The following is a 12,283-nucleotide window of genomic DNA, read 5'->3' as shown; positions in this document are numbered from 1 at the left end:
CCAGCTGTCACTGTGATGTTCCTCCCAGTGAGAAGATGAATGTCTGTGAGGAACCAGGGAGGAACTGAGCCCCTGGGTCACCTCCTCTCCAGGGAGGGTGACCAAGAAAATGGATGTCTCCAACTCTGCTTTCCCAGCACAGCAATCCTCCCAGCTGGGTGCTGGAGCTGCCACTGGGCACCCTCTGAGGGCCAGCAGAGCCAGGCTGCCTCCCCTCCCCACCATGAGAGGGGCTCAGCCCCACCAGCCTCTGTCCTGCTGCAGGATGTGACCCTGCACGGGGAGGGAGAGGGCTTCAGTGTCACCCTTCCCTCACAGACCCTTTCCTGATCCTCTGCCCCCAAACTAATCCATCTCCCACTTTGGTTTGTGCCTGCTGACCCTCTTCTCCAAAGACTCTTCTCCACCCACAGCTCCTGGCCCTGTCCCCTCTCTTTGATGGCTCCCAGCAGGTCCTGATGCATTGCCCAGGGCCCACCACCTGCTGAGGAACAGCCCAAAAAGCCATTTTTTGTCCCCGGGGTGGCACATGCAGGCCCCAGCACAAAGGAGAAGGTGCTGAGGAGGTGCTGGAGAGGGGCACAGCAGAAAGCCCCAAACGACCTGTGGCCCATCACCTGGGGGCTGAATACCTCACATCTCACCCACGGGTGATTCCAGCACCAGTGGAAGGCTCAGCTCATCCTGACCTGGCTCAGCAGTTTGCAGGGGCACAAGGGAGCTACCAAACAGCTTTTCCCCCAGCCCTTGGTGCCTGCTGGTACTGCCGGTGAACTCCTTCCAGAAAAAAAAAACAAAACCAAACCAAACCAAAACCCTTCAGTAAACCTCATCCTTCCAAACCCCCTCCCCCTGCAGCCCCAGCCCTGGGCAAACCTTGCTGCCCAGCACCTTCCTCTGCTCCCAGCAGCTCCTTGGCTCGGGGCTGGGTCCCCGGCACCGCCGTGCGTCAGGCGGCAGAGCGATGGCACGGGCTGGCCTGGCAGCAGATGGGACACCAGAGCTCCTGGGGAAAAGGGGAGGAGGAGGAGGAGCGTGGGAGAAGGAAACCTGTGCCTTGGCGAGCAATGGAACCAGGGGAAGGAGCCCAAGCAGTGCCTGCAAGAGAAACCCCAGTCCCACCCCAAAACCGAGGTCAGGCAGAGGAGACAGAGGAGCAGGAAGGAAAATCGCTGCCAGCGAGGGGTACCACCACCCTGGGATCTTTAATCTGTGCTAAATGGCTCAATTTGGGGTTTTTGCTTTTTTGTTTCCCCCCAGCTTACAGCATCCCAGCACCCCCTGTCCCCAGCACCCCCAAACCCCAGCACCTACTCTGGCAAAGGGCCCCAAACACCCCCAGATTTCCCTGTGGGGTCCCAGCGGGACAGGGGTGTCCCCAGGGCAGCCCCCAGCAGGGGGGAGCTCCAGCACAGCCCCCAGACCCCTCTCCAGGAAACAGAGAGGGCAGTGGCTCCCCCCAAAAAAAAAGCCCCAAAACCCCAAACCTTACAGAGGGGCCGAGCCAGGAGCAGATGGGATCCAAAGAGCTTTTTCTCCTCCCTCCTTCTGGAAGAGGAGGTAGGCTTAAAAATTATAAAACTGGGGAGTCTCTTGCACCTGCCCCTCGTCAGGATGGTCCCTTCTGCACCCACATTTCAGATAAACTGAGTGAGCTCTGGGAGGAGCAGGTCCCAGCAGGACTCCAGGACCAAGGGCTGTATAAACTATCCCTCAAGTAGTGAAATTTGCCTTAAAAAAAAAAATAAATTAGGAATTTGCTGTGCAGTTCTGAGCAGCCCCAAGTGAGGGAAAGGGGCTGGGTGTGCAAAGCTGTCCCCCTCAGGCTGGGCCTTCAGGAGAGGTCTCAGCCAGGGTCTGACCACAGGGCTAAGGCTCAAAGACCACCAGGCAAGGGAAAAAGCCCCCTGCAGCCCACTGAGATGGGCAGGGATTTCCTCTGCTGGAAAAAAATATTAAAAAGAGGGAAAAACTGTACCAACAACTGTTTTTCCTGCTGCTAATTTTCCCATTCCCCTCAGGAATGTTCTCACCCCTGTAGCACACCCAGATCCCTGCAGAACCCACCAGAGAAACCACACATGCTGAGAAAAAACACACCAAGCTGGGACTTTATCCCCCCCTCTCCATTTCCCCTCTGTTTGACCAAAATCCACCTCCCAGAGCAGACCCCCCCTCCCGGCAGCTCTCGGGGGGGCACGGCCAGTGCCAGGGAGCAGGTGGGATGCTGGGGAGCAGTTTGGGGAGATTGCTGCTGGTTTGGGTCCATTTGAAGGGGGGGTCCTCTCCAGGTGGGTCCCTCCAGTGCATGCGAAGCCCACTCAGGTGTGCAGCCCACCCAGGTGTGCAGAGCCAAAGTCTCACTGGGTGCTCCTCAGCAGGAGGATGCTCTGACCATGCCACATCAGCAGCTCTGGGCTGAGCCCCCCTGCCCAGTGCTGGGGTGCAGCCCCCTGGGGGTCCCCCGTTAGTTCCTGCGGAGCGGGTGCCACATGGAGATGGGTTTCCTCAGCGTGGCCAGCATCTGGTTCCAGTGTGTGGTGCCCATCCCACTGGCTGTGGGGCCGATCAGGACGTGCCCCGTGTTGTCAGCTCGGCCGTCCTCACCGCACTCGGCCACCGTCACCCGCAGGGACAGGTCCTGGGGGACACACACACACACAATGAGGCTGTGCACAGCACAGACCCCAGCCCCAATCCACAGCTCCCCCTCCCTTCCCCAGACACCCGCACACAAACGGACCCTGCACCCCCCTGTAGCCCCCAGAACATCCACAGTTCCCCCCAGCTCCTGCCACCTCCCCAGGACGCCCCAGGAAGTTCCCATCCATGCAGGGATTTGGGGACCTGGAGGAGCAATGGGGAGGGGGGTGTCCCCAGGCTGGGACCTGTCCCGTCCCCCCCCAAGCTGGGACAGACCTGGAGCACGATGGCTGGCACTGAGAAGATCATGGCCTCGTTGAACACGGGGTTGGTGTCGTCCCTCTTCACCGCAGTCTTCTTCTTGCTGATCTTCCTGCCATCCTGCAGCAGGTACACCTTGACAAAGGGGTCTGTGGGGGGACAGGAACCCTGGGGTCAGCCACACGTTGTACCAGTGATACGGGGAAACTGGGGAAGCATCTCTGGTGGTAGACCCTACTATTCCTGGTCGGGCCTGTCCACCATGGGAGCCATTCCAATCAATATCCATGCAGGGCAGCAGGATAAACCAGGATGGAAATTCCACCTCCAGCCTGCAGGAGACCAAGGGACCCCAGGCTCACCTGCGGTCGCTTTGCTGTTGGTCCACACGAGGTTCTTGGCTTTGACCACCACCACTGTCAGGCGCTCAGCCGTGGGCAGGTAGCTCAGGGAGAGCAGGATCTCCCCCACTGTGTCCACTGCCTGCAGGACACAACAGCCCATGGCCCAGCATCAGCCCCAGGGAGGAGAAACCCCTCCCAGAAACCCCCAACGTGGGAGGTGACCCACCACCACCCCATCAACATGTTCGTGTCCTGCAGGACACAACGTCCCACCACCCGGCGTCAACCCCAGGGAGGAGAAGCCCCCCCCAGAGCCCCATCTGGGAGCTGGGGCAGCACCCCCCTCGCCCCTCACCTTGTTGGTGTCCTGCAGGTAGAGCCAGGCAGTGAAGGGCCGGGTGGTCAGGTCCAGGTCTGAGAGTTTGATCTCGGCCAGGCCGGTGCTGACGCTGCGCTCGTCCTCGTCGATGCCGAAGGCGCAGAAGCGCAGAACGTTCTCCTCCAGGGCCGAGGGGTCCAGAGGGATGGAGAAGTGCTCATCAAAGGCCACGGAGTAGGCACTGCGCTGGATCTGCCACGGGCAGGGTGGGGATTCCCGGGGTCACCACCCGTGGGAGATCTCCACCCCGTCCACTGGTGGGAACTGCAGGGAGCAGCCAGGACAAGGTGTCCCCGAGCCCCAAGGACAGAGGTTGTGTATGGGGGGGCACACCCGAGCTAAACTGGGAGGCTGGGGCAGAAAATGGGCCGTGAGCTGCCCTGCTGCCTGTTAATTCTGTTAATTACAAAGTGTAGATTGGTTTGGTGCTGGCAGATGCAGGAGTGGGGCAGCTCTGCACCCTGGGAGCTCAGGGTGTGGCAGAGGAGCAGGGGCTCAGCCCGGACCCTCTGGGTCCACCAGCAGCCCCTGGGGTGGGAAGCATTAAAGAAAAAAGGACCAGAAGTGTCTTTAGGACTTGTCTCGGGACAGCAGAAGAGGGTAAAGAGTGCTGGTGAATTATGAGTAACGATGCAAAATAATAAATATAATACAGAGCATAAATAAAGAGCCTGATCTTGGGATGGAAAAATGGTCTGAAAAGGAAGCTGTGGAAATATTTTGAAGGCAGTGCTGGCTGGCATGGTACCCCTGCCCCATGGGAGGGTTCCCTTGGTGGGGTGAAGCTTTCTGCTCCATTCCAGAATATCCTCACTGAGCCCAACAGGCTGACCCCAAGGTGTGCCAAAAAGCAGCTGCTGAGAGGAAACAGAGGCTCCCACTTCCCAACACCATCTCTTGGAGCACTTAGAATGGGAAGCTTCACCCCAAAACACCCCTGGGTTCTGGCCCTGCTGGTGCAGCCACCCAGATCTTCACCCGCTCCCCCCAGAGGTGCCCAGGGGAGTGAGGGTCTCACCCGGGAGATGCCGACGATCTGCTCGGCGGGGAGGAGGCTGATGCGGATGAAGCAGGACTCAAAGTGAGCGTCCTCCTTCTCCAGAAGGTCCTTGCCCTGCAGCAGCGTCACGTGCAGGGCGGCCGCCTTCCCGTCGTACTCCATGGAGACCTCCACCTGCCCCACCGTGAAATCCTGACCAAAGTTGTTCCCAATGGAGGAGATGGAGCTGAGGGAGTCGGCCGAGATGGATTTCTTCAAGGGGCCATAGTGGGCCAAGCCCAGGTCTCTGCTCATCAGCTCCAGGCTCCCCAGCTCGTTGATGCTCTCAAAGGTCTCATCCACCCTCAGGCTGGGCTTGCGGATGGGTGAGGTCTTCTCCAGGACCCTCTGTGAGCCCAGGACCATCCCACGCTGCCAACAGGGAGAGGAAAAGCAGATCATCCCATCCCATCCCATCCCATCCCATCCCATCCCATCCCATCCCATCCCATCCCCTCCATACAAAGCCAGGGACAGCCAGGATTCACCAGCACCTTTTTGGGTTCTGTACAGCCCCTGCTCAGCCTCAAGCTGCTGTGCCAGGGTCCCTGCCCCTCCTGAAGCTCCTGCAGCTCCCCAGCCCTGCCTACAGCTCCACACCGACCCCCCAAAACTCTCCAGCACCTCCACTGGTGTCTTTCCCCCCACCATGGGAAGATGCAGGAGGCATTTTGCCCCTTCCAACAGCTCCCACATTGTAAAGGTTTAATGGTTGGACTTGATGGTCTCTCCAAGATCTTTTCCAACCGAAAGGATTCCATGAAGGGGGCAGGAGGCAAAGCCAAAACCTCCCACCCACCCTTTTTTACCTTGTGCCTGACATCCTCACAGGCAGCCCCGTATTTCTGCTCCAGGTACCGATAGTCGTAGTTGGGGAAGGGGGAGGGTGCGGGGTAAGTGCCGGAGCGCCAAAGCTTCCAGAGGTTGAGGGCAGCGACCCCCAGCAGCACCAGAGCCCCCGTGGCGTAGATGCCGATCTCCCAGCGGGGCGGGCTGGCGGCCACTGCCAGGGGACAAGGGACAACGTCAGCCCCGGGGTGGGGGAAGCTCCATCCCCCTCTGCTCTGCCCCAGAACCCGGCTCTGGGGGAGGATGGGGTGGGATGAGGTGGTGGGGAATCACCCCACACATACGTGTTCCCCCTGGGGTGGGATGCGGGTGGTGTCAGGCAGCAGCTTTGGAGCCCAGATCATCCCAAATCCTGGGCTTTGTTTTCCCGGGAGTGCACGGGGACTTCAGCCCGTTCTCTGGCACAGAAGGAAAATCGGGGACCCGGGGGGGGTGTCCCTCCAGCAGCTGCGGGTCCATCCTGCTCCCAGCTGTGCTCAGCGCCCACCAGCATCACCCTCTGCACCCAGGCAGCCCCCCCCCCCGTCACCCGGCTTGGGCTGGGGAAGCCAAACCATTCCGAAAATAGGAAAAAAACCCCAAATAGCAAACAACAGCAACAAAAAAGGTTTTGGGAACGGGGCGGGGACCCCCAGGGCTGCAGCGGGGAGCGGAGCGGCAGCGCTGGCAGGGAGCGGGTTCGGGGCTGCTGCATTGCACCAGCTCCAGCGCAACATTAAAAAAAAAAAAAAAAAAAAAAAAAGGGGGAGGCAGGGGGGACGTAGTGAAAAGGTTTCTGTTTGCCGGGGTCTGCCCGGGAGTCCTCCCGCCTCACACTGAGCGATCCATCCTCCAGCAGCAGCTCCGGAGCCAGAAAAAGCCCGGGGCAGCATCACCTCCCCCCCCCCGCATCCCAGCAGAGGGACAACCCCCTGCTCCCACCTCAACCTCCCGCCGGAGCAGCGCAGGGATGGAGCAGAAGGAACCAACTGTTTGCACCCAAAGCGCCTCAGTTTGAGCCCCAGGAGTGATCCCTGGGGTTAAAACTGGGGTAGGACCTGGCTCCTTCCCCTCCGCCTCGCCCCAACCCCTCAGGGTCTGTGCAGGGCTCTGGGTTCTCCCCCACCCCCTCGCTGAGCTTTTTGGGGCTCTTTACAGCAAAGCTGGGGCGAAATTGGGGCGTGTGGCCAGCAGAGGCGTGGAGGTGATTGTCCCCCTGTGCACAGCACTGGTGAGGCCACACCTTGAGTACTGTGTCCAGTTTTGGGCACCTCAATATAAGAGAAAGATCGAGGTGCTGGAGGGGGCAGCAGAGGAAGGCAACGAGGCTGGGGAAGGACCTGGAGAATAAATCTGAGGGAGCTGGCACCGGTTTGAGGAAGAGGAGGCTGAGGGGAGAGCTCTTGGCTCTCTAGAACTCCCTGAAAGGACATTGCAGAGAGGTTGGTGCTGGTCTCTTCTCACGGGTAATTAGTGATAGAACAAGAGGGAATGGATTCAAGCTGCAGCAGGGTAGGTTTAGGCTGGACATCAGGAAAAAGTTTTCACAACAAGAGTGGCCAGACACTGGAATAGATTGCCCAGAGAGGTGGTGGAGTCACCATCCCTGGATGTGTCTAAGGGTCGTTGAGATGTGGTGCTGGGGGTATGGTTTAGGGGAGAACTTTGTAGAGCAGGGATGGTGGTTGGACTCGATGATCCCCAGGGTCTTTCCCAACCTGAAAGATTCTATGATTCTTTACTGGTTTGTGAACAACTCCAGGTACAAACCTGAGCTGAGCTGGAAACCTGCTTCCCCCTCCTTCGTCCCCACTTCCTAGGGCTGAGCTCCTAATGCTGGGAAGTTTGGGGGAGGGGGGCTTGAAGGTTTTACCCTTGTGTTGGGAAAGCAAAGCGTGTGTGTGTGTGTGTGTGTGTGTGTGTGTGTGTGTGTGTGTGTGTGTGTGTGTTTGTGTGCAGCAAAGGCTCCTCCTGCAGGAATCCCTCCCGTGGAGCCCCCAGACCCGTAGCTGGTACTCACCGTTTACTCGGGCTCTGCTCATCTGTGCAGTGTCCATGGCTCACGCTGCCTCTAGTGGGACAGCCTGCGGGGGGGAGAGACAAGGAGTTAGGAAAAAGAGGGGGAAAATAAAAAAACTATCTGCCTTTCGCTTTTTCAGCAGGGATGCTGGAGAGCTGCTGCCTCCCCATCTCTGCCGGTGTCAGCTCCTCTGCCAGGCACGGAGCGAACGTGCGCTGAAGCAGCTCAGCCACTAAAGGAGGAGCTGGAGAAAGGATGGAAAGCCCCACGGGAAGCAGGAGAATGGCCACGCCGAGACGCAGAGCCGCAGGATTTACCTCGGGAGTATTCAAGGGGTGACATTTTCCATCGCTCTTCTCACGGGCCTTTCCCTTCCAGGAGCCCTTCGCTGCTTTTTTAATCTCTTTTCCATCTTAAATCTTCCCTTTCCCTTCGGAAAAGCCTCACCCAGGGGCATCCACAGCTCGGCTGTGGCCAGGGGCAGGAGGAGCAGCTCCATTCCTGGGATAGATGAGGCCGTTCCCTGGGCACAGATTCCTGCAGGGGGGAAGCTCCATCCCCTTCCTCCCTGAAGGGGTTTTCCCGGGCGAATCCTAAGTGAGCTCCATCCAAAGGCGAGGAGGCTGCTGGGCTGAGCTCCGGGCCATCTCGAAGGGGGGTTTTATCCCAGCCAGGTGCTTCCCACTCCACACAGGGGGTTTGGGAACCCCCAATACGCAAATCCAACGGGAACCGGGCCAACCCCCCTTGCTGCCTGGCATCTGGGCCAGGAGATCATGGACCACGCTCTGCTGGGGGGATCCCTGAACCCCAAGGCCAAGGACAGCCCCAGCACCACACTCCAACCTCCCCATCGGGGTCCTCCCAAGCCCTCTGCAAACCTCCCCCAGCCCCAGAGCCCACCTCCCCGCCGGGGTCTGCCTGGCATGGGCGGTCACTCGAGTTTTGGAGCCATCCTCCAGCCCACCTCGGATGCTCACAGCTGCAGGCGCTGCGGGGGTGATCAGATTTCCCCCTCCTCATCCCCCAAACCATCCATGCTCGGACTTTAACAGCAATGATGGAAACTGCAGAGTATCACAATTCATCAACCACTCTTGCCTGAGGGGTCCCTCTGCCCGGGCCGTGAGAGCCACCCCCAGGGCAGCACCAGGAGCAGAGTTTCTCCTAAATGCATTTGAGCCACGAACCCAAGGCCGGCAGAGCTGGGCAGGGCTGGGAGCAGCAGATCGTGTCCCCCCCTCCTCCTTCCTCGGGCACAAACCTCTGTGCACAACGGAGAAACACTCCGTGAGGCCTGGGCTGAGACCGTGCTGAACTCGTGTCATGTATGGGCTGAGCTGAGCTCCAGGGGTTCTGCTGGAAACCAACCCTGATGTCTTAGCAGTGCAACATGGTGGAGATTGAACCAAATCAGCTTCTTTTTATGTCCTGAAGAGCTACAGAGCCCTGTGAAGAGGTTCCCTTCCTTTCACTGCTTCCTGGTGGCCTTTTCAAGTACAAAAATACTGAAGTTTTCAGGACCAACTTTCTCTGCAGGGAGGGCCTAACAGCCCTTTTAAAACCCTCCATTTCTTTCCTATTTTCCATTTCTGTATGGTTTTCCATATGTGTCCATATGGAAAACATTTCTGTATTTTTTCTTCTCCCCTGCCCCCCAAAAAACCACCACCAAAACAACCAAAACAACTGATTCTTTTCTAATGAGCTCTACAGCAGCAACTCGAGCAGATTTCCCAGGCATCATCACCCAGAGACACGGAGTGGCTGCAGTGCTCGGCACAGGGATTAAATCAGGAATATTTTCCTAGTAGCAGAACACCACCAGCCCTTCCCCAGCCAGCAAAGGAAGCTGCGAGGCTCTTGGGAAAGGGATTCGTTGTGGCTCTTCCCTGCCAGCGTTTCTCTGAGATGCTCTGTGGCTCCCGCCAAGATACGTTTCAAATCCCTTCCTGGGAAATCAAATCCCAGGGATCAGGGGGGACAAACAGTTGCAGACACCTTCCAGAGATCTTGCAACGCCCAAACGCCACAATCCAAATCACAAACCTCAGGAGCCATCATCCCCCTGCTCGCCCCCTTCCCGAACCCAGACACCAACCCCCGGGTTCAGCGGGTACCTGAGACCCGGTGAAACTCATCTCGCTGGTGAGCTCAGCCCTCCCCTCCTCCAGCACTGCCCCGCTGCTCCCGAGCTCCGAGCGCGGTTTTCCAACCCTCCTCCATCCCTCCCGCCGGAGGAGGAAGCACAGGATCAAGTTGGCTCCTGGCACGATGAGCAGAACCAAAACCACCTCCAGGACGGCAGCAAACGGCCGGGTTCAGACTCTGCCCCCAACCCCTGCGGGTCCCCCCGCCCCAGCTTTACTCACTCCTGGGTTCTCCCCATCCCGGCCCCGCAGCAGGAGCATCCCCAAAGCTCGTGCGAGGAGCTCTGCACCGATCCCACCCGATTTGCACCCAAAGGCACCCGGGAGGGGCTTTAAGTGGGCAGGGAAAAAAAATCTTGGGGGCTCTGTGTAGAGGAGTGGGGATCCCACCCCCTGCAGCCCCCAGATGGGTGGAAAGGACCCCGAGCTCCGAGCCGGGGCTGCTGCATGAGGGGAGCTGCGGGACGGGTGCGGGGCCGGGGGGGCTGCGGGCTGCGCCTCCTGCTCACTGGTGCGATGAGCCGGGGCGGTCTCTGCAGCCGCCAGGATGCTCCCCGGTACGGCCGGACCCTCCTCAAGGTTTTGGTCTCACCCTCCCAAAGCCCCTGGGCAAGGCAGGGAGGAGAAGCAACACCAACACCCCCCAACCCTCCCCGTGCTCTGCAGGAGCAACCGAGGCTGAGGGAGGGGCCAAGGGGGTCCCTGAGCTCACCCCCGCTCCAAGGGGGCCACGGGGGGCTGGGGGGGAACGACCGGGGGCTGTACAGGAGGGGGGGCCTGGGAGGCAGATCTGCTCTCCTGGAGGAGGTCTGGGGGTGTCCGGGTGTGAGATGGAGGGGTCTGGGGATGAGATGGGAGGGCCTGGGGGGGTTTCTCGCTCTCAGCACCCAGCTCTGCAGGTTGGCAACTTTCCTTACGAAGTTGCTTTAAAAAAAAAAAGAAAAAAAAGACACCCGAACCCCAACAACCCCCGCAAGGCCCCCCCGAGGAGCCAGGAGGCCGCGGTGCCCAAACCCGGCAGCGGGTATCCCCCCAGCATCCCCCCCCCCGCTGTCACCAATGTCGCATCCCTCGGGGCTGGACCACGACAGTGGCTTTACCCCCCCTTATGACCCCCCCACCCCTGACCCGGGCGACGCTCGGCGGGCTCCGGACTCACCGCTCCTTTGGGGAAAAAAGGTGCATTTTGCGGCCGATGGCGGGGGGCTGCGGGGGGGCCGCGGCCGGCGGAGCGGGGACTGCGGGCGGGGCCGGGAGGCTCCACCGAGGGGGGGGAGGGCTCTGTCCCGCCCCTCCGCCCGCCCCCCGGCCCCCCACACGCTGGGGTGAACCGGGGACGGCTCCTGCCCCCCCACACCTTAAGTTCGGGGCTCCCCAGGCCGAACGCGGCACCCGCATCCCCCGGCCGGGCACCCCGATCCCCCCTCCCGCTGCCCCGAGACCCCCCCCAACACCCCCTGCAGCACCTCTGCCCCTTTCAGCCCCCCCGGGACCACCACCCCATGGACCCTCGGTTGGATTTCTCTCCATCGCCACCCACAGCTTCCCCTCTTGCCTCCCCACCTCTCTCTGTGGGTATTTGGGGTCTCTGGATCCCCCCCCTCCCAAGAGCTGTGTCCCCAGGGAATGTCCGTGTGGCTCCAGGACACCGCCAGCCCAACCAGACAGAGAAAATGGAGAAAATGGAAAAAACCGCCCATTCTGGGGGAGAAAAACTCCCCGGAGGCCAAGGGAAGGCAGTGCCAGGGGACACTCCTGGGACCTTCATCCCAGGAACCCACCAGGGCCAGGACCCCCACCTGCTGCTGGGCTCTGCGGCTGCCGAACCGGGTCGGGCCAGCACCAGGAGGTGGCCCCAGGGTTCCTCCAGCCTCAGGTGGATGCCCGTGGTCCCGGAACCATCAGACCCAGGTGGTGAAGAGACAGCGTGAGGTTGTCACCACCCCTGTGCTTGGACAGCCCTGAGGATAATGGGATAAGGGAGCACTGAGAAACCTGCCCCGTGCCCACCTGGAGAGGGACAGCTCGTGCCAGGGGGTCCACACACCCCTTGGGGGGAGTTCCACCCCCATCGGGACACAGCAGAGGGTCCTCAGCTGGCTAGGCAGGGAAAAACTATTTATTCTTGCTCAAAAATCTATTAATCTATGAAAATACTCTTGGAACAGCTCCCCGGGAGCAGCCCACCTGCAGACCTGGTGCCTCTCACCTTCACCTAACACCAGGCAGCTCCTTACCTGCTCTTCCAGGTAATTCAATTTAATTTACTTCTTGGATTCAACTTAAATTACTCTTCCTGTGCCCAAGTCTGAATTCTTGTAGGAAACACCACCAAAAGCAGCACCCTGCAACCTTTCTAGTCTAATAAAAATAATAATAATAAAACCCCCACAAACTTACCCTTTAAAAAACAAGAAACCACATCCAAACCTGAAGCTGCTGCAAGCTGGAGGGCATGGCTCAGCAAGTCCAGCTTCAAAAAATCAAATGAAAAATTTTAAAGGCAACAACTTACCTTTGGCAAACCTCATGGCAGAGGTGGGGACACAGCCCCACAAGGATGAGGTTTGGGGCACAAAAAAGGTAAGGAAACACATGAGGACACACAGATGTGTCCAG

General features: G+C 59.5%; 1 protein-coding gene across 2 annotated transcripts; it reads right to left on the bottom strand.

Annotated features, from left to right (window-relative positions):
- Positions 1 to 2,082: 2,082 nt before the first annotated feature.
- Positions 2,083 to 11,556, bottom strand: SYT12 (synaptotagmin 12). 2 transcript variants are annotated; one of them, XM_071762123.1, is made up of 8 exons: positions 10,824 to 10,968; positions 7,515 to 7,578; positions 5,476 to 5,669; positions 4,646 to 5,038; positions 3,604 to 3,819; positions 3,267 to 3,387; positions 2,920 to 3,053; positions 2,083 to 2,641 (listed from the first exon to the last, which is right to left on the bottom strand). In XM_071762123.1, exons 2-8 carry the CDS (start codon positions 7,549 to 7,551, stop codon positions 2,468 to 2,470), a joined length of 1,269 nt encoding a protein of 422 aa, XP_071618224.1. In that variant the 5' UTR covers positions 7,552 to 7,578; positions 10,824 to 10,968; the 3' UTR covers positions 2,083 to 2,467. The 2 variants fall into 2 exon arrangements, with proteins under 2 accessions (XP_071618224.1, XP_071618225.1); XM_071762124.1 differs by lacking the exon at positions 10,824 to 10,968 and adding an exon at positions 11,464 to 11,556 and having other exon boundaries at positions 2,316 to 2,641.
- Between the last annotated feature and the right edge of the window lie 727 nt (positions 11,557 to 12,283).

Source organism: Heliangelus exortis, chromosome 18 (genome assembly GCF_036169615.1).
Source record: "Heliangelus exortis chromosome 18, bHelExo1.hap1, whole genome shotgun sequence".
Lineage (NCBI taxonomy): Eukaryota > Metazoa > Chordata > Aves > Apodiformes > Trochilidae > Heliangelus > Heliangelus exortis.
Note: the sequence above shows the minus strand (reverse complement) of the source record. Positions and strands in the feature narration are given on the sequence as shown.

What these genes read in the sequence shown, in the direction of transcription:
- SYT12 (XM_071762124.1), bottom strand. Translation starts at nt 7,551, where the DNA reads ATGGACACTGCACAGATGAGCAGAGCCCGAGTAAACG. An exon ending in GAGCAGAGCCCGAGTAAACG is followed by an intron (nt 5,670 to 7,514) that starts GTGAGTACCAGC and finishes GTCCCCTGGCAG; the next exon opens with TGGCCGCCAGCCCGCCCCGC. An exon ending in AGATCGTCGGCATCTCCCGG is followed by an intron (nt 3,820 to 4,645) that starts GTGAGACCCTCA and finishes TGCCCGTGGCAG; the next exon opens with ATCCAGCGCAGTGCCTACTC.